This window comes from Rhinolophus sinicus, chromosome 2 (assembly GCF_057876585.1).
Source record: "Rhinolophus sinicus isolate RSI-liver-muscle chromosome 2, RSI-T2T, whole genome shotgun sequence".
Classification (NCBI taxonomy): domain Eukaryota; kingdom Metazoa; phylum Chordata; class Mammalia; order Chiroptera; family Rhinolophidae; genus Rhinolophus; species Rhinolophus sinicus.
In genome coordinates this window covers 139,584,775-139,606,639 of record NC_142502.1, presented here as the reverse complement: position 1 = coordinate 139,606,639, position 21,865 = coordinate 139,584,775, and the positions used below count along the sequence as shown (strand labels likewise).

The 21,865-nt window shown below is 34.4% G+C and overlaps 1 protein-coding gene across 4 annotated transcripts in view; it reads left to right on the top strand.

Annotated features, from left to right (window-relative positions):
• Positions 1 to 21,865, top strand: part of ZNF638 (zinc finger protein 638) — a 113,177-nt gene that overhangs the window by 89,776 nt on the left and 1,536 nt on the right. For all 4 annotated transcript variants that reach the window (XM_074332146.2, XM_019718798.3, XM_074332145.2 and 1 more), the window contains 11 exons: positions 308 to 436; positions 1,705 to 1,746; positions 2,217 to 2,351; positions 4,031 to 4,156; positions 9,046 to 9,083; positions 13,230 to 14,436; positions 15,037 to 15,102; positions 16,460 to 17,414; positions 18,177 to 18,281; positions 20,717 to 20,815; positions 21,630 to 21,748. In XM_074332146.2, coding sequence (XP_074188247.2) covers positions 308 to 436; positions 1,705 to 1,746; positions 2,217 to 2,351; positions 4,031 to 4,156; positions 9,046 to 9,083; positions 13,230 to 14,436; positions 15,037 to 15,102; positions 16,460 to 17,414; positions 18,177 to 18,281; positions 20,717 to 20,815; positions 21,630 to 21,748 — 3,021 coding nt within the window. The remainder of the gene's footprint in view (positions 1 to 307; positions 437 to 1,704; positions 1,747 to 2,216; positions 2,352 to 4,030; positions 4,157 to 9,045; positions 9,084 to 13,229; positions 14,437 to 15,036; positions 15,103 to 16,459; positions 17,415 to 18,176; positions 18,282 to 20,716; positions 20,816 to 21,629; positions 21,749 to 21,865) is intronic.

Sequence of the window (21,865 nt, the reverse complement as noted above, 5' to 3'; positions counted from 1 at the left end):
AATGCTGCATGCTAGACACTGCTCTACTCGTAGGTACTAAGGATACAATGATGAATAAGATTTTCCTTAATGTCATTTACTCCTATTTTTCTCTAGTGTTGCCGTATGAGTTCAGTCATTTATTGTTTTTTGCTTATGGTTGTAATATTCTGAAATTTGGCCTCATCTTTCTGAGGAATACATTTTTTGTCTTAGAAATATTTACTGAGTTATTCAATTCATTTGACTCCTAAGTATTAAATCTTTTCAAGAAAAAGTAACTTAAATAAGACATTTATTTTCTCATTCTTGTAATTTGTTTTAAAAGGCAATTATAGAAATAAATAGGAAATCTGCAGATTCTATGATAAAATTTTATACCTGCTTTCCAATATCAGTGGATGGAAATCAACTCTCAATAAATATGGCTCCAGAAAGCATGAATGTAAAAGACGAGGTAAATAATAGACTTACCATCATTTTTATTAAAAATTTTTATCATATTTATTGTAGTCTGTTATGTTTTCTAGTTTTCTTCTTTGGTTCACATGTTTTCTCTCAGACAGTGAAAAAGCTTCTTTCCATCTCTCTGCTGTCTTGTCCCACTGTTTGAGAGTTACTTCCCTACTGAGGGCGTCTTGTCCCTTATGTACATTCGATTGGAGAGAACGTTAAAAACTTTATAGATACTGTCTGTACTGTCTACTCTTATCTCTGCCATTATCTGTCATACAAACAGAATCATAGAGGTTATCTTTATTTTTTTCTTCTTATTTCTTACAAAGAGTTCATCCCTGGGTCTTGCTTCTTTTAAATCATAAATATTTCTGGAGTTTGTTCCCTGTTCATGCCATCCACCATTGCTTCACCTTATAAAACCTCCCACTAAAGTGGTTCTTTGTATCTTCTACCTTTAGTTTTGTCTCCCTCAAAAACTTTCTCCACAAAGTCATGAGGCTGACATAAAATTCAAATCTAGTCAAATTCAACTGATTTAGGAACTCGTCATTGTTTCTGCGTAGGCTCCTATCAACTGCTAAGAGGCATGAGGCAGAGATGTTAGACTCTCTAGAGCAAGGTAGAAATAGATGTAATTTGAAAATACCTTCCATTGAGAATCACTTTAATGTGATGTAATTGCTGGGATGTTTTTATACATGTCGGTGGTATTATAGAGAAAAATAAATTTCACCTAGTCTTGTAAGATCCAGTTCCTTTCCTATACTTGTGAGCCTTCCATTAGCCATTAGTGACATCCTTGTCGCATGCCACTCTTGGCCTCTATAATTCAACAGCACCAAATTGCTGTACACTTAATACCCTGTGCTGTTTTTTTACTAGTCTACATCTCTATTCTTCCTCATCCTCTACTTTGCTTCTTTAACGTTTTGTTTTATAATTTGAATTCTCTTACTGTCTGCTAAATTAAATCTCTTATTCGTTGTATGTGAATTTGAGTGTCCTCCCTTAAATGGTACCACCTTATTAATCTTTAATGTACTACGTGGAATAGGATAAATTAAGGTGTATGGGTCGGGTGGGACTTATATAACTTGTTTAGGAAGAGGGAAAGCTTTTGGAAGGAACAGAACTTTTGCTGATTATTTTATGAAATAGTGCTTAACGTTTATTCATGTAAGTTATTTTATTATAAATCTTGACTAATTAAATATATGAATTAGGAAGAGCTTACACCTTCAACCTTGATCTATTTTGCTTTCCTAGGAAGCTATGTTTACAACTTTGATTAAAGAAAATGACCCAGAGGTGAGTTTTGCATTAACTGCTTTTGTACACTTGTTTAATTGATGGAAACATTAGTTGGCTTATTTGTTCACCTGTTAGAAATTTTAAAATATTGAGGTGATGGAGATTTCAGATGAGTCTTCTCTTGGTAAAATTAGAAATAAAGGATGATGGTAGTCCCTGTTGTGAATGAAATATTTTCCAGATAGTAGAGCCATATTAAGTGGCCAAATAGTCAATACCTGTCTGAGGATGTCTTGGGTAAATATTATGTTGATAGAAGTAAGATTATACCTCCTGTTTCAGTGTATCAATTCACTGATTACTCAGATCTAAAACTAAGATTTCACTATCTTCACCCACACGGTCATGTTTTTAGTTTTGAGAGAGGACATCACATGACCTCTGAAAATTAAATTACTGTTACCTGTTTTACAGTTTTATACTTCAACTGTATTTTTCTTTTTCTATGCTGTCTCTTTAAAATACAGGCAAATACAGATAAAATTTATAATCAATTTGTACATCTTGATAACTTACCAGAAGATGGGCTTCAGTATGTACTTTGTGTCGGACTTCAGTTTGGAAAAGTGGATCACCATGTATTCATGAGTAATAAAAACAAGGTAACAAGGTCCCTTCTATTTTAGCTGTATATTTTGTAGAGAATATAAAACATTTGTAGAGAATATAAAACATCCCTATATTCATATGGTTTGCAACTTGTAATTCAGCTTCTGAAGTGAAGCACCTGTAAACGTTATTCAGCCTCTTAGCAGAATTATGACCAGCATATTTTTTTCCTGGGTTGTGACAAGAAGAAAGAGATGATTGCTCTCTCTCCTCAGAACTTCTAGTTTTAAGGGGAAATAAAACTTGCACAAGGGAGAAAGGTAGTATAGTGCAAAGAGCATTGTCTCATGGGGAAATTTCGACTTGAGTTAATTTAGCCTTAGCTACCTTTGTGTTAGGTTGGTGCAAAAGTGATCACGGTTTTTAACAGGTTAAAAACAATTGCAAAACCCGCAGTTACTTTTGTACCAACCTAATACAATACCTTGGCTAAGTTGCTTTACACTTTTAGTTCTTATTTGTAAAATGAAAGAGTATTACCAGGTATTTTCTAAAGTCCCTTCAGCCATAAAACAGAGAGTTAGGTCACTGTTTAATTATATGGAGAGTATAAAATGACATTCCTTCTATGCTTTGGCTTTTTTCCTTATAAGAAATCGTTAACTTCTTTACATTTGCTATGCCCTGTGTTTAATATTTAATTCAGATACATTCAGATTAAAGTAGATTTTGATCAACCTTATATTCCCTAGAAAGGTAGGATTTCATATGAAAGTTTGCAGTATTTGCTTCATAGAAAGTACCTGGTTGACCAATAACTAGTTATTCATTTCTTTGACATGCTTCTGACTGATACATAGAGCATGTTTGGTACTTGATAAAATGATGTAAGATGGGAGGGAGATGACAGATAGCATAAGAAATTCTGAGCCTTTACTTTAGGCATCTTTAATTCTCTTATTTTAAAAAAATATGTACCATCCTTTTCAATTTTATGTTGACTTTGCAACATTTTTAAGGATGTTTTCTCTTGTATACTTTGAACTAAGGAGTAACCTTACCTTTGTAATCACATTTGAAACTGGAAAAAAATATATTCATACTTTAAAAAATTAAAAAGAAAGTTTTTTGTTGTGGTAAAGTATAACAATTTACCGTTTAACTATGTTTGAGTGTTAGGTGCATTAATAAATATATTCACATTGTTGTGCAATCATCACCACTATCCATCTTCAGAACTTTTTTCATTTTCCCAAACTGGAACTCTCTATCCATCAAACAATAATTTCCCATTCCCCCTCTTCCTAGCCCTTGGCAACAACCATTCTGTTTTCTGTCTCTATGAATTTGACTACTATAGGTATCTTATATAAGTAGAATCATACAGCATTTGTCTTTTTGTGACTGGTTGTTTCACTTAGCATAATATCTTCCAGAATGTGTTGTAGCACATATCAGAATTTTCTTCCTTTTTAAAGGCTGATTAATATTCCATTATATGTATATACCACATTTTGTTTACTCATTTGTTGATGGACACTTGGGTTGCTATCTCCTTTTATCTCTTATGAATAATGCTGGTATGAACATGGGTGTACAAATATCTGTTCGGGTCCCTGCTTTCAGTCCTTTTGGGTATGTACCAAAAAGTGGAATTGCTGGATCATATGGCAATTCTGCGTTGAATTTCTTTAGGAACGATTCATACTTAAACTTTTTTATCTTCTCCAAGGCAATTCTTCAGTTAGATAGTCCTGAATCTGCTCGGTCAATGTACAACTTTCTGAAACAAAATCCACAGAACATAGGTGATCATGTATTGACCTGCACATTATCTCCAAAGGTGGACATATCAGAGGTAAGATTTCTTTGTATCAACTTGTGCTTTTAGAAAAATGAAAGTGTGAAGGTCATTCTCCCAAAGCAAGAAGATGTCTTATGAAGGGAATTTCAAGAATTATTCTTGGCAGTAATCAAACTGGTTTTGAGTTTAGGTATTTCATTTTAAAAATTGTTTTTAAAGCACTACAATTTTTATGTTTTATGGAGCAGTACAAATTTGAGAATAAATTGGTAATTTTGAAAAATGTGGCATAAATCTTACTTTGGACGTAAGTGTATAGTGATTCCATAGATGTAACTAGATGTAACATGAATGCCTCTAGAACGCAGAGGCTACTATGAATCATTTAGCTACATCCTAGAAAGAAGTTTGTTTATTCTTTTATTTGTTTAAATAAAATTTTTATAAACTCTTTTCTTGTATAAAATAAGATTTTACAGGTTCTTGGCTTACACAGTAATAATACATGTATGAAAACTATGAATACTTCACCTTTGCAAGAATAAAATTTAAACTCATGTTTTCTCTAATAGTTTCTTTGTATCTCAATAACAGCTGGTAAGCAATAGGACTTACATTTGGTGTCCATGTTTTTTATTTGTTTATCTGCCAAAAATCTTGTGCTAGCTCAAGAAAAGGAAAACCCCACCATTAAAACCAAATGAAATAGAGTGCCTATAAGTAAATGCATCATGATAGGTACTGATATTAGCACAAATTCAGAGAGTTGTCTTAATTTCAGAAAAATAATTTTAAACTTTTTTGCCTTTTTCGTTCACAGAACATTATATTTTTGAACATTGTGTTTTTGATATCTTCAAGTTATCACCTGTTCATCTAAGTTCAGAATTATAGTAAACACTGACTGTAGAGAAAGTTTTTTTCTAGAAATAGGGTCCTAAACTTTTAGACTTAAAGAAAATAAAACAAATGAAAATTACACAAAACCTCTACCTGAATTTTTTTTTATTTTTTTTTTAGATTTTTTTGAGGGTGTGGGGGAACAATGTGTTTTTCCAGGGACTATCAGCTCTAAGTCAAGTTGTTTTCCTTCAGTCTAGTCTTGGAGGGCGCAGCTCAGCTCCAAGTCCAGTCGCCGTTTTCCATCTTAGTTACAGGGTGCCCAGCATCCCACGCAGGAATTGAACCGGCAACCTTGTTGTTCAGAGCTTGCACTCCAATCAACTGAGTCATTCAGCCGCCCTAGAATTTTTTTTTTTAAGAGTCTGTTAATTGTTTTATTAATACATACACACAAACTGTAAAGCACTAAGAAACTTAAACATCTAAGTTGTAACAAACAGGTGGCAATTCAACATCCAGAGTTGACAGAATGCTTGAGGGAGATAGAATTTTTATAAGAGTTTATTTGAGCCAAAACTGATGACAGGAAGTAAGACCTCAGATACTCCAACCTCTACCTGAATTGATATTTTACTTTCCAAGCCCTTTGCAGAGCCTTATTCTTACAACTTATTAAATTGGAGATTCCATTTGGCTTATTGTTAAAGTGTTAGCTACACCACTGATAAGCCGGCCTCGTGATCATGAGCATATCATATAGTGTATATTATATCCATTCAATAAATGGATAGTAGAGGCAGGTAGACTAATTTCAAGGTATTGTAATGGTCTGTGTGAGAGTGAAAGTCTAAGTTAAGGAATAGACTATGAAACTGAAATGAGTCTTGCTCCGAGTTTTTAAATAATAGTTCTTAATTTACCGTGTTTATAATCAGTTACGTAATATCCTTATATTACCCTCTCTTTAAACACCTCTTCCCATTTTTGTTACCTGTAAGTTACTTTTACATGTAGTATGTTTCAACCTTTAGTTCTGTAATTATAGTTGCCCTGCATATGAAGCATGAAGGCATAATTCTAAGTACTAAAAACCAATGTCTACATTTTTGACATCTTGATTATGAAGATATTTACTGCAGAATTAAGTACTACTGGGAGTGGGTCTATAAAGAAGGAAATATGTGTCTGTAACTTGTACACTTAGGTGTGACTTTGTTATATTCCCAATCATTTCTCAAAATGATGCTATGTTTTTATTTTCTTTAGTATTTAGCTTATGGCTTTTCTATACAGTTAAGGAATTGTTTTTGTCATTATGAGGAGTAAAGACTGTCTTCATGTTACTCAGGTCACATAATCAGTATTTGTTAAATAGACTTTACCTCTCTTCTAAGAGCTATTTTTCTGACTTCCTGTTCTAAATTGATGGCCATTTGCTTTGTAAAACAACCATGCATCTTTGATTTTGTTGCTCTTTCGAGTTATTTTAGTTATTTCTTGGATTCTGTATCTCCCACTCTCTTGGATTACTTTTCTGTTTGCTAGAATACCTCTTCAAATACTTTTCCCCAGAAAGTATGTATGGGCCGTAAACTTTCAAATATGAATCCCTGCATATTTTGCCTTCACATATTTCATTAATACTTTTTCTAGGTGGAGAATTCTTTGCTCAGATTGTTGTTTTTCCTAACCTGTATTGTTGAGAAGGCTGATTCCAGTCATACCTTTATGTATTCTATGTTTTTCTCTCTGAAAGTGTCATTAAACAAATATTTATCTAATTCCTTTTCTATGCCAGCCCTGTTTAAGACATTGGAATACATTGATGAACTGAGGAGTTGATGTCCCAGTTCTCAAAGCGTTTATTATATTTTAGTGGAAGAGGTGGACTATAAATAGATAAGATATACCATATTTCCCCGAAAATAAGACCTGGCCGGACCATCAGCTCTAATGCGTCTTTTGGAGCCAAAATTAATATTACGCATTAGAGCTGATGGTCCATCCAGGTCTTATTTTCGGGGAAACATGGTAGGTATATGTATAATGTTGGGTGGTAAAAAGTACTATGAGGTGCTGTAGAAACAAATCAAGATAAAAGGATAGAGAGTGATGAATGGGGGCTATGTATTTTATTTTATTTTTATTATTTATTTATTTATTTATTTATTTATAAAGATTTTATTGGGGAAGGGGAACAGGACTTTATTGGGGAACAGTGTGTACTTCCAGGACTTTTTTCCAAGTCAAGTTGTTGTCCTTTCAGTCTTAGTTGTGGAGGGTGCAGTTTAGCTCCAGGTCCAGTTGCCGTTGCTAGTTGCAGGAGGCGCAGCCCACCATCCCTTGCGGGAGTCGAGGAATCAACTGGCAACCTTGTGGTTGAGAGCCCGCACTCCAACCAACTGAGCCATCCGGGAGGCAGCTCAGCTCAGCTCAGCTCAGCTCAGCTCAGCTCAGCTCAAGGTGCCGTGTTCAATCTTAGTTGCAGGGGGCACTGCCCACCATCCCTTGCGGGACTCGAGGAATTGAACTGGCAACCTTGTGGTTGAGAGCCCACTGGCCCATGTGGGAATCGAACCGGCAGCCATCGGAGTTAGGAGCATGGAGCTCTAACCACCTGAGCCACTGGGCCGGCCCCGGGGCTATGTGTTTTAGAATGGTCAGGAATAGCCCCCCTGAGAAAGAGTTACTTGAGAGATGTGAAGGAAGGAAGAGAGCAAGCTCTACGAATATTATCAAGGAGAAGAGGTTTTTAGAAGAGCTAAGGCCTTAAGGACATATTTGGTGATTCAAGAATATCCAAGGAGAATCAGTATGGCTAGTGTAGTGAGCGAGGTTTTATCTTGGTTTGGAACTTATTTCCTATATCCTGCTTAGAGCACTTTATAAAGGAATTTATAAAATCTAAAGATTAGCGTGTTCCTGCACCTGAAGCAAGTTTTCGTCTTATTATTTCTTTCATTATTTCTTCTCTTCAATTTTAGTATTCTGTCTTTCTGGAAATAACACCTGTACTGATTTTGTGTACTGATTTCTTTTTCTCTAGAAAAATTCTTCAGAGCTCTTCAATTTTCTGCAATACCGTCAGCCTATTTTGTATGCTTGATCTCTGGTGCATTTGTTTTTCTCTTGTATTTGTTTATAAATAAAGAAACAAGTTAATAAAGGTATCTGGTATAGATTGCCTCTACTATCATATAGGTCTTTTTCCTCTAACAGCTTCTCCCAGGAATGGGGAGATTGCTTAGAAACACTGGATGGTGCTTATCAACCACCATCTTTAGTTGGAGTTATAGATCATTACAATGTAGACTGGATACCCCACGAGAATGACCCAGTAAAGAAAGCCTCTACTCTGGGACTCCAGTACCCTCACCAGGAATCCTCTCTTTGCACATTATTCAATTTCTTTAAAGTACAATTCTCAGTTTTTAACTTGACAAAATCTAGAGAAAGATGATTCTCAACTCTGCACGTGATTGCCACAGAAAAAGCCTTCAGCTAGTAGGTATAAGCTCTAAAGGGCATATATTTTTGCTCTTTTGTTCACTGATGTGTCCAAAGTGCGTGGACTAGTGTTTGGTACAGAGACACTGAATTTTAATTCTACTTCCATTTGGGGACCTATGACATTCCTTTCTTACTGGTTCAGACATATGTTTAAAAGTATAAATTTCACCCAGCACTTATAGGTGTTTTGAGTAGAAAGCCTTTTAAGACAACTGGTTTCCCTTATAAATAGAAGTATTTTTAATTAATAACTGCACAATGAATACATTGATATTTCAGGTTGATTGTTTTTATTCTTAGCAAAAGGTGGTATTTCCAGGCTTTCAAAGTTCAAAATTTGTTTCTTATTTGTATCAACTTTAAGGAACCTAATTACTGTGTGTCAGTTATTCTGCATAACCTAACTAATGAGAGAAATTTCTAGAACCTAATAGTTATGTGGACACTGATAACTAACTTTTAATATATTTTTTAGGTGTAGTTTTGTTTTTTAGCTTAGATTTTTAAGAACTAGAATTCATTGCATTGATGGGTTAAATATTTAAAATCCAATAGAATAGCATCTAATACATTGTGGAATTACATTACAGGCTCAATCTGTGAAAGACCAAGAACTAGAAAAAGAAAGGTATGTTGCTTTAAGTTTGCTAACATTTTCTTATGGTATTTAGTTAATTACTGAATTTCATTTCTGTATTTTATAGTAATTGTTCACATTAACAAAATTCGTATTTTACGTGTTTCATTTTGTACATACATATACGAGTATATGAGTGTTGTGGTTTTCTCTTTGGTTTTGTTTGACCAAGGGTTTTGGGGTTTTTTTGTTTCATTTTTGGGTTTTTTTTTTTGTTGCTGTTTGTTTGTTTGTTTTTGTCTCAGGTATTTACTGGTTTCTTTATAGAAAAACTATAAACACAATTGAATTAAATATATAACTAGGTCTTCTTTATGAAATGTTTTGCTAAGATTCTCGAACAACTTGACTGATCAGTATTATATTCTTGCTAGATTTTTTTATTCCAATTTAATATTTTTGCGTAATCTTTTAAAATTTCATTGACTTAAAACCAAAAAGGATAATATTCATCATATACTTTGATACTTTTCAAAAACAACTGGGATGGTGGAAGGGATATTTGTAAAATAAAGAAATATGCACGCTGCTTTATATTTTCATAGGATGAAAGCTTGTTCTCCATAGTCTACACAAACTCGTGACTCACAGTTTTGTTTTGAGCACATATGGTGCACCCTCTTCTTAGTCACTTTCTCATCCTGATGAATACCACCCTTATCACCACCTCTGCCCCACCAATCAGTAACCTTCCTTTTACTCTTGTTTATTGGGATTTACTGATGAAGACTTCTTACTCCTCCTTTATATACTAAGTAATTTACCCTTATTTGTTAGAATTCATGTAGTAAGAACTTTTAAGTTTGAAAGAGCAGTTTGAAGGTGTTTAAATATGGAGAGTTTAATTATTTTATTTGATGCAATGTCTAATTTTAATATGCCTGAAAAACAGGATGTCTTACAGATTTTTCTTCTGTAATTATTATAAAATGAGACTTTTGGATGATAAAGATGGTTATGAGTACATTAAAATATGTTGGTAACTTTAGGTTTGCACTGAATTGTACATCATCATACCAATTATATTTACATGCATAAGAAGTAATACTACAACAGTGTTTAATATAAAAGCCCAGAAAGGGCTAAATAAGTAATAATGCCACATATAGTAGTATATAGGTAAGCCTACAGTTTGGCCACAGTAACTCTGGCTGGCAAGTAAGTAGGCTCTTTGATAAATCCATTTTATGTCTTTCATTTGACAAAGTTTTTTTCAGGTCTATAAGAATAGGTATTGTCTGTGTTTTGATCATATTTTCCCTCTCATTGTTTCGACTTACCTTTTAAAAATCAAAGGTATTTCTTAATGAATTTAGAGATAGTTATCTAACCTTAAAAAATTGATTTTAAAAATTCTAGCATTAATAACTTAAATTCCCATTTTACAGTCATTTTTTTTCTAACTTAGGACATTAGGGAAACAGATGGGGGTGTAACCCGAATACTTCACATTTTTTTATTGGAGTAAAATGATCCTGAGAAAATACTGGTGCTTTTTTTTTTTTTTTAAGCACTTGTAGATGCTAATTCGTAATGTATACTATCCTTTTGTTTATAATTATTTAAGTATATTTCCTGTTTAAAGGGAATCTCACATGGATCTATTAATATTTTAATAATACTTTACATTTTGCCTCTTCTCATCCCCCCTTGTAAACATTATTTATCATGTGATTAAGGCTCTATTTGAATAAGGATGCAAGATGAATTTTTCACCAATTCTTTAATAATGAGGGGAAGTATTCAGTGGCCCTTTGAAACAAATACTAGTCTTAAGTATTTTAAGTCTAAAGTTTCTTGGAATGTGTATGGTATAGTGTTAATGTTTGTTCTCATGCCCAGTTTTTATTGTATGCCTTTTCTGAAGATTTTGAAACTCTGGTATGAAGGCGGGTTGGGGTAGGACATAGGGTGGGAAATTGATACCTTTATCCTGAATGCCTTCCTGAAATCCTTTCTTGTACCTTTTCCCAAAATATGATTGTTTTTCCTTTGATCTTTTGAAAGACTGGTTGTTTGATTCTAGTGTTAATAATTTCATTTATTTGACGTTTCAAACTGACTTTCCAAACTAACTTGATGAACTCTGAGACTTTTTCCCACATTAGCCAGAAAAATAGATAGTAATTTTTGGTAAATTCAACAAAGAAAACACTGTAATTTTAAAAGACCAACACACAAGAACAAATACAAAATTAAGCCATTTTTCCAAGTAGGTGGGTACTCTCTGTTTGAAATGTGGAAATGCTGCATAGCGATTCATTTTGTATAAAAGGGAATAGCTTTATTTAATTGACAAGCTTTAAATATGATAAAGGGGAAGGACTTGCTATATGTGAGAGCCAGGAATCAAAATCTCCATTGTTACTCTTCTAGCCCAATAGATTGGAGTTTTTGAATAGTATAGCCCTAATTTGTAAAGGCATTAGGGTTAATATGCAGTTCAGTAATAAGCAGGAATTTGAATTTAATCTTCACTATTGGAGATGAGTCTTATAATTTAAAAACAAAAGCTTACATTGCGATAAATAATACTTCCATAACTGCTGTAACTTAATGTCACAACTTTTTCTTGTTTTTGTCATATTTGTGCTTGTCCACAAGTTTTATTTTGACTAGTCCTAAGAATTTGGAACACTTAAAATCAGCCTTTGGTATTTTTTAAATATAAGGGATGTATGTGAATTATTTTAAATAACCTTTAAACCCTTTCAACATACAAATGGTAGCTTACACAAATGAATAGAATACATGTTGATTAAGGTCTGTGGTTACTGGCTGTTTAACTTAAATAAAAACCTCAAACTCTTTGCCTTTATAACTTTTCATCAAAAGAAGGTGTTTTCCTGATCTCTTAGAAAAGTTTCCTTCTTTGGAAGTTTAAACTTAACCATCTTTAGGGAGAGAACCAGTTTATTATTGGCTCAAATTACTAGACCCTGATGTGGTAGCACTTTTTCCAAAGTAGGAGAAAAAAGTCAGTGCTCTTTGCTGTGAGGTGTTGATATGGCATGATCTCTTTCTGGTTTCTTCCTCCTACCTGCTGCTCCTGATGTCATTAAGTGAATGTGTATTTGTGGAACTTTGTGTTGATAGCATGCTGTACGCTGTTTTCCGAAGCTTGAATTTTCCTTGTTACTCGTCAAGGTTACATCTGAATCTGTGGAGCATTAATATAATAGTTTATTCTGTCTCAGTGAAAGTAGTTGAATTACAGAATCACAAACTTTTGCTTACTGTGGATTTGGGAAGACTACAATGAAATAAGGTTGATTACACACATATACTTGCCATGCATTTTCTCCATTTCTTTTGAATAATATTACTTACATTTTTAAGGTATGTATTGGAGTTTTAAATTATTCTTGGTAACTGGAAGGATTGCTTTTAACATACTCCTTCTCATAATGTAGCCAAAGGCACATGTTTTATAATAAAACTACATATTTATGAAGGTGATTCTGTCAGTTTTACCTCTAACTGTAAATCTCCAACAGAGTATTTAAAATATACCGAGAAAGTTTTCTCTTAAATAGTACTAATAAACACAGTTCTTGGGAAATTAAAAACAAATCTGTCTCACATCAAAATAAAAAAGAAGTGACTTGGTTAAAGTACGGCTTTTTCTCCCTACCAGATTCTATTTATGTTCCTGTTAGGTAAGGTTCACTTATAATATTCAGTGCATGGATCGTTAATTTCATTATAGAACTATACACATTTTATTATTTCAGGTACCACTGTTGGAAAGATAGGACCTAATAATTTGAGATGTTTTCATTCAGCCATTGGATATCAGATGTCAACTTGATACTGAAAAAAATGGTTATAACTTACATGAGTAAAAGGATCCTGTCAATGCTTATAATTTTGCCATTTCCTTTGAACTAGAAAGAAATCTTCAGTGCAATGGAGGATATCTCTAAAAATACTAAATTGTTTACATATTTACATCAAAACATCTTAACCATTTTAATGCTGATTGACTGGATTTCCCAGTGCTTATTATTAAGGCATCAGGAAGTCTTAACAATTGGCATTAACAGGATTATTTATAATGGTTGAATTCTCATCATAGTTTGATTTTTGTTTGTGTTTTTGTTTGTGTTTTTTTGTTTTGTTTTTAAATGCTTTTAGCTCTGACTTGAAAAACAGCCAAGTTGATGAAAGTGAGGTGCATACAGCAGCTGATAGTCCCTCTGTTAAACCTAATGAGGTGGAAGAAGAAACTGTTCCCAACATTCAAATAGAAACTTCTGTACAACAGGAAGAGCCTTGTGAGGAAGAACCTGAAAAAACACCGTGTAACTGTGACTTTGTTATTGAAACGTTGGAAGTTGAAACTCAAGGAGAGGAGGTCAAAGTGGAAATACCTTTTGTAGCATGCACTCCAACCAGTATTGAATTATTCACTGAAAATGTAGAGGAGTCTGTTTTAAATCAGCAGCTGTATACCAGTGACTTTGAGAAGGAAGAGGAAAAACTGATTAATCCTGAAACAGAATTATCAACATCTGACAGCGCATTTATAGAAGAAAGGAACATCCAAGGAATTCTAGAAGAATCTCCATCTGAAGCAGAAGATTTATTTTCTGGGATTACACAGTCTATGATAGAACCTGTAGCTGAAGTGGACAAATATGAAACTGTTTCAGAAATAGTACCATCTACTTCGGTTGTGGCCTTAGTACCAGGAATTTCCGCTGGGGATGAGAAGGCAGTGAGCAAAAAGGAAATTTTTGAAAAAAGCGATGTGGGTGAAGAGAATGAATTTAATACTAAGGAAACCAAAATGGACCTGCAAATAGAAACAGAGAAGGCTGAAAAGAATGACGCTAGGATGGTTGCAGAGAAGTTGGAAAAGATTGTGGCATCAGTGAAAGAAAAGCCTGCAGAAAACACTGTGATCAAGGCATACCCAAAAAAAGGAGTAGGCCAGGCCAGTAGTAATCCTGATGAAACTAATAAAACTAGTATACTGGCTGCATCAGATGCACCCAGCAGTAAATCAGGCATCAAGGCTACTATGGTCTCTTCTCCAAAGGCAAAAACTACAGCCTCAAAATCTGAAAACCAGAAAAGTTTTCTAAAATCTGTACTCAGAGATCAAATAAATGTTGAAAAGAAACTTGCAGCCAAGGAATTGGGTCTGCTTAAACCTACAAGTGCCAGGTTGGCTGAAAGCAGCAGTAAATTCAAACCCACTCTGAGCGGTATTACCAAAGTGGGCAGTGGAAGGATCTCAGCCCCGCAAGAGAAGGATTCTAAACTGGATATTACCAAACAATCTCAGGAAACAGAGGCTAGACCTTTCATCATGAAACGGGATGACAGCAACAATAAGGTGAGGAGGGAAGGAAGAATGGCTCCGTGTATTTTCGAAGTGATTAGGACTGCTGTTGTAGCTATGGAGTAGGAGATGTAATCTTGTTTTCTACTTCCATCTCCTCACTCCACTCCCACGCTCCCATTTCCCTTTCCTAACGATTCCATTGATTTAAGCCAATAAGCATTTAGAATATTAAGCTCACATTCATAATTATTAACAGGTTCGAAAAGCATTATTTGGATAAAATGTCAGAAACATAACTTTGTGGTTTAAAAAAAAAGTCTGCAGTGAATCTCCTGAGGTGATTTAGCACTATACTTCTTCATGGGAAACTATTTTTCTCTTTTAAATTGAAGCTTCCATTATCAGCTTAGTGATTGTCCAACTTAGACATTGTTGGGAAAGGTCAGTAAAACTGAATTTAACTACAACTTAAAGACTCTGCCTATACTGTTACATGACTGTTGACTTAGTTGGTGTATCTAATAAATATTTGCATAACTCAATGTGTTTGAATGTTTGCTGTTTGAATTATCCTTTTTTAAAGAACATTAATAGCCTAGTTGTAAATTCTGTTTTTCTGTGTTTTTTTTTTTTTTTTTACTAATATTTCAGAATTTGGCTGGGCAAAACACTAAGAATCCTAAAGGCACCGCAGGTGGAGTTTCCAAATGTAAAGAGGTAAGAAACAGTTCACTAACACTAACCCTTCTGTTCGATCCCTCCATAGAAGAGTTCATTTTGCAGTGGCCTGTCTCTCCTATAATGAGTTTTCTATAGAGCAAAGAACAGGAATGAGATGGGTTTTTTTTGACGCTACCACTAATTTGTTTTTGACTTTGAACTAGGTTAATTTGTGCAGGGCATAAAGTTACCCGGGGAAAGAAAGAGAATAGAATAGGAAAATAGCTTTAATGTTATATTGACAAGAATAGGTTATAAACACAGAATAAAATCATATGTTACGTGAAAAGGAGACTGGCTGGTGTTTGACTGGAATCCTCTGCATTTGGCAGCACTTCCAAACAGATGGGCATTTTGGCGTGGTTCTGTTTAACCCTATGTGTATGGGCTCTAGTGTTTACTTTCCTGGCACTGAGTTTACTGCCAAACAAACCTCTTACATTTTATATTTGGTTGTTTGATAGTTTAGATTTCTACCATTCATAGAATGTTTTTTCAGTCGTTCCTTCCCCCCCACCCCCCCTAGGGGATGAATTTGGGCCTATTTTATTGGGGCAAAGGGAAATGTTAGTAGTTTAAGAAGCAAAAGTAAGCATATTGGCTTAATAAGTTGGTAACACAATTACTTACCGATTTCCCCACCCATAATTACTATTCTAATATTGTTGTCTGTACTAGTAATTGATCGTTGATAGCCTTCTTCATGTGTAAGAAGCCTGTTGGGAATTCATTTTCTTTAGTAGTGGTATCATTTTTCAAATTATAGATAGTTTTTTTTTCAAGCGCAGTAATATTTGGCATTAAGTCTTAGTAATTTTCTATATAACTTTATCAATATGTAAACTTTATATCTTAGTGCAGCATATCTTAAAATATGCATTATACATAAATTGGTCAATGGAACAGTCTAGGTAGCTATTTACTTTCTAGTTACATTTGAAGAGTTTATTAGTCCATTAAGTCTTCTAGAATACTTTATTAGATATTTAACATATGAAACTAAATTCTTTACGTTATATTGTTTGATAAAAATGCTTTAAATGTATTTTTGTGTATAATATTTCAAAACTTGTACATCACTTAGGAAATAATTGTAATCTTATTGAAATTAAGTAAAGGTGGAGTTAGATTGTTATTACTAGGATTCTTACCTTTGGCATTGTTTACTTTGTGAATTACAGCTGATTCGTTTGTAGGGATTTTAAAAATAACTAATTTCAGCCTTTAGGAAACTTATCTGCACTGAAATTGACAAATGATACTTCATGCATGTGTATTGGGACTATTTGGAACCCAGTCATTTATCAGTAGTTTACAATTTTGTTGATTTTTTTTTTTTTAACCTTTCTAACAGGAACCATTATTTCCATTTAATTTGGATGAATTTGTTACTGTGGATGAGGTTATAGAAGAAGTGAATCCTTTGCAAGCCAAGCAGAATCCACTAAAGGGAAAAAGGAAAGAAGCTGTCAAAAATATCCCTCCCTCTGAACTTAACTTAAAGAAGAAGAAGGGGAAAACTTCTGCCCCTCATGTTGTTGAAGGAGAATTATCTTTTGTAACATTGGATGAGATCGGGGAAGAGGAAGACGCAACTGCACATCTAGCACAAGCTCTAGTCACTGTGGATGAAGTAATTGATGAAGAAGAAATAAATATGGAAGAAATGGTAACAAATTCAAATTCACTTCTTACATTAGATGAGTTAATTGATCAAGATGATTGCATTACCCACAGCGAACCTAAAGACGTTACTGTACTGTCAGTGGCTGAAGAACAAGATCTTCTCAAACAAGAATGCTTAGTAACAGTGGATGAAATAGGAGAAGTAGAAGAGTTACCTTTAAATGAGTCTGCAGACATAAGTTTTGCCACTTTAAATACGAAAGGAAATGAAGGAAATACTGGAAGGGATTCCATTGGGTTTATTTCTTCTCAGATGCCTGAAGACCCTTCTACTTTAGTTACTGTAGATGAAATACAGGACGACAGCAGTGAGCTGCACTTAGTAACTTTGGATGAAGTAACTGAAGAGGATGAAGACTCTCTGGCAGATTTCAACACCCTTAAAGAAGAGCTTAATTTTGTCACTGTTGATGAAGTTGGAGAGGAGGAAGATGGAGACAGTGATTTAAAAGTTGAGTTAGCACAGAGCAAAATTGACCACCCCACCGAGAAAAGAGGGGATAGAAAAAAGAGAGCACTGGACACTAGGAAGACAAAACTTGAAGCCTTGTCCCAAGTGGGTCCAGTAAGTGAGAACATTGTGGAAGAAGATCTGAAAACAATGATTGAAAGGCATTTCACAGGTACATATTTAGAAGTGGTAGTTTTCCTGTTTTATGAGGGTATTACATTTACATTTTTAAAAATGTACGTTGCAGCATTACTAGTACTTTACTCTGTCTTGATTTAAGAAGACAACAGATAATTACGACCAGTGATATTTTCCAAAGAAATGTGCACAAGTTTCACAGATTTCTCTTAGGTACAGAGTAGACCTTGTCTCGAGTTACTATACCTCAAGAAAAGATGACCAAACCAGAAGCAAACTAGAGTACCCGAATTAGAATTGGGATGAAAATGGTATATTTGTATTATTGGGAGAACCATCTTTTGTAGAATGATGTTGCACTATGGTTTTAGAAAAATTCATGAAGATACCATGTCACGTTTAAGTAATATTTTGAGAGTATAGACTTAGGGCAGCTCACTTTCAGCATTTAAGGGAGATCAAAATAATTTCCAGTGAGAAAATCTTGAAAGAGTTAACTAGAATAAAAAATACTAGGAAGGTCCCACAGGCTTGTGGAACAAAATAGAAAAATATATATAGGTTCTTTGGGAAAAGCAGGTAGGAAGGTATAGTTTGGAACAAGATAAATGGGAAAATAAAAGAATATTTAGACTAATACTGAAGGTTTTTATTGAATTCTTATATTTCATAATAGAAATATGTCTCTTTCCCAAATTTGAGTTTTATCTTGGTGAAAAAGGTGTTAGAATTGTTGAGAGCTAAAAGCAATTTAAGTATTGTTATTATAGCAATAAATTAGATGTTCTCTTTAAAGCTAAAACGCCAACCAGGAGAGTTAGAATTGGGAAAACGCCACCATTGGAAAAGGCTGTTGCAACAGAACCAGCACAAGATGAAGAGGCCTTGCAAATTAGTAAAGGTAAAGCACGATTGATGGAAGGGGCAGGAGAGTAACACTAACACAGTAGGAGATGGTGAAGTTCCAAAGATCTGCCATCTAAGAACAGTATAAACAGTGAAATAGAGAGGGGAGATGTGGGAGACAGCCTTATAATGATTAGCTCTGGATAAAGACTTTTTATCTTTGTAATTTAGAGAGGTAATGGAACATAATGGAATGGGATAATAGAATAATAGGTGATCCTATTAGAATGTGCCAGATTTGTGGAAATATTCCATGAAAGGTTATTCTGACCAAGTAGCATCAAGTAGAAATCATTTATTATCTAGCTCTTACTTGTACACCAGATCCCTTGCTTTGTGGAAGGTGCCAAGCATCCAGCCAATGAATTAACATGTCTTAACAACATTAATAAAATTTATGTTGAATCAAATAGGGAACAGTGTGTAAGTGGGAGAGAGCACTCTAGTCACACAACCAATATTTGTAATTGTGTCCATTATATTAATAGCAAAATGCTAAATGGTAGAGAAAAAGTACACAGTTCCAGATTGCAAGTTTGTTGATTCCAAGAGGTAAAGCAAAATATCAACTACCTGAATGAGTTAAACAGCTCTGTAAGAGGATCCCTTGTACCATTCTCTTTGCAGCATCCTCTTGGCCCTCTTGCTTTTCTATCTTTTGTAAAGAAAAACTATCAACTGTGATTCAGTCCAAGTTCATTGAACCTGATCTCATCTGGGCCCTCAGTGCTGCTCCACAATCAATTATAGGCCTTCCTTTCCCGTTTCCTAATCTGTTATAATATAAGTCTTTCCCCTCTCTGCATCACTTAGCTCATCTTCACTGGATAACCTTGGTTTCATTTCTATTTACCAGAGCAAATATACGATCTCCCCTGTCTGCCAGCTTGTGTTTCACCTACAGTGGTTTCTCACAAATAAAATAATCGCAAGTCTTTCCCATTTAAAAAACCGTGTCCTTAACCTGAATCCTTCTAGCTCCCACCTTTTTTCCTTTCTTTTAGAGGAAAGTATTTAGAAAGCACCTATTTTTACTTCATCTACCATCGAACTGATGTATTTTGTATTCTTTCTGAACCACCTTCCTGAAATTGATGTTGATAAAGAACCTCCATTGGGTTGTTGTCAAAGTTGATTTAAGTTTTTTCTTTTTTTTTTCTTTTTCTTATTTAGTCTAATTTGAGTTCTCTGCATGTTGATCATGCCCTCTTTCTTGAAGCTCTCTCCCATGGCCAAGTGGATATTCTTCTGTCTTATCCCTTCTCTATTAGCTCTCCTGATAACCAAGCCATAGGTAATGCTTTAGTTAAGAAAGAAGAATAGAGAAAGACGATTTATTTACTGCTTGTGTAACAATTTATTTCCATTAATTTAGAGAAAATATGTTTGACAATGTTTTCTAGCTTAAGAGAAAGTCATTTTTGGGGGCGGCCGGATGGCTCAGTTGGTTAGAGCATGAGCTCTCAACAAGGTTGCCGGTTCAATTCCCACATGGGATGGTGGGCTATGCCCCCTGCAACTAAGATTGAAAACGGCGACTGGACTTGGAGCTGAGCTGCACCCTCCACAACTAGATTGAAGGACAACTACTTGGAGCTGATGGGCCCTGGAGAAACACACTGTTCCCCAATATTCCCCAATGAAAAAAATAAAAGTTGAAATTTTTTTTAAAAGAAAAAGTCATTTTTTAAACTTCAAATATTTGCTTTAATCTACTTAAATTATTATTATATAATTATTAATTATTATTATGAGATAAATGTGCCTTTGGAATGGCAGAAGCAAATGGTTTTGATAAGGTATTTCAGCTACTGAGGGTAACCAGGACTACTTGGAGCCAGTTTCTGTTTTTGTCTTCTCCCAAAATCATATTATGCAGTGTGTGCTAACATTGAGTGCTGCTTACATATTATTCACTCTGCTGGGCCTTAGCATTTGTATTTTAACTTGTGGTTCTGTCTAACCAAGGGTCTTAGTCCAGTTTAGGCTTAAGGTATTTGGGGTTTTTTTCCCTCCTGTTTAGAAGGGCCTCAGTACAGGGCATCAGAATTAGTCTCTGCTCATGTCCTTTTCCCCTTAAGTCACACTCTCCCCAACCTAGTACTTTGCATGTACGAGTTAACTGTTGACAGTAATTATAGAACTGGAATTTCTTCCATTACCTTTTAAATTCTTTCTGGAACAATTTATAAATAAAATAAGCTATTAGCTTTAGTCTTTCCCCTTTAATAAGAAGAAACAGATTTATCCATTTATTCCTTACATTAAGGAATCTTGGAAGTGGTCAGGTGGGATTAACCAAGAAAGATTTACTTAGGGAGATGAGCCATAAATTAGTCTTTGAAGGTGGGGGTTATCTAATGTTAGCTTCACAAAATCTATAAATCTATTTTGAATAATTTTTTTCTTTAAAAAATTTAATGACTTTAGTTGATGAAGAATCTGGCTTGAAGGATTCAGAACCAGAAGGAAAACGCAGGAAGACTGAAGACTCTGTAGGGAAATCAGTGGCAGCTAATATCCCCGGAGGTAAAGTAAAAATGACATTTTTTCCCTTATCCATATGAAATAAAAATTTCAGTACCATAATAAGGGTTCTGTTATTTAGATGAGTAATGTAGTTTAACCTTCTTAGATGGTTATTTTAGAGTGGAAGTTGCCAAGTTTTGCACATTGGCATTTCTGAAAACAGTTTATTAGGCTGTGTTTTAACCTGGCAAGGAAGTTTTTTATTGTACTCTTGAAGCCTGGGCTATGTCTCTTTTTTTATTCCTGGTTTTTTGTTTGTTTGTTTGTTTGTTTGTTTTTTTGTTTTTTTTTGCTGCTCGGGTAAGAATTGAATTACATTTGCCCAGGCAACAATTGTACTTAAGTAAAATATGCTGAAGAGCTTAGCTAACAAACTATGTTCATAGTAACTAAGATGATCTGAGGGGCTCCTTGGGTGTTTACCCAGAATATTCTTCAAGCAGTCAGTTGCCCATCATTCTGCCTTTTCTTCCTGTTTAATTTTAATAGGGGATTCCAAAGAGGTTTATTTCAAAGACTCCCTATGAGATTCTTTTCCAATGAATTGCTATTCTGAAGGAATTCCCTGGCATTTCTGGAGGCTCTGGAGTATTACAGAATTTGTTAAAAAATAAAATAAAGACTTTGGTTTTGTGATTAAAAGCTTAATTGCCCTTGATCCCGAGATCTATAGCAGTGTATATTATGTCTGTATGTAAGTATATACTGTGCTTGCTATGTTTGTCATGTTTAGATAAACTGATTAGCATAGCTATAGATAAATTATTGTAAAGTTTCCTCCTTTCTCTTTCCCCCCTCTCTTCCTGTCCTCTAGATTTGGACTTTCTTGTACCGAAGGCTGGATTCTTCTGTCCAATCTGTTCCCTCTTCTACTCAGGTGAAAAAGCAATGACAAATCACTGCAAGAGTACACGTCATAAGCAGAATACAGAGGTAAATTTTTTTTATTTTTAACTCCTCATAAAATCTTCAGGTGTTGGTATTGTAATCAAGCTAAAGTGTCCACCCAAAAATGTACAGTCTTTCCCTTTCAGAGAATTTTGAAGGTTT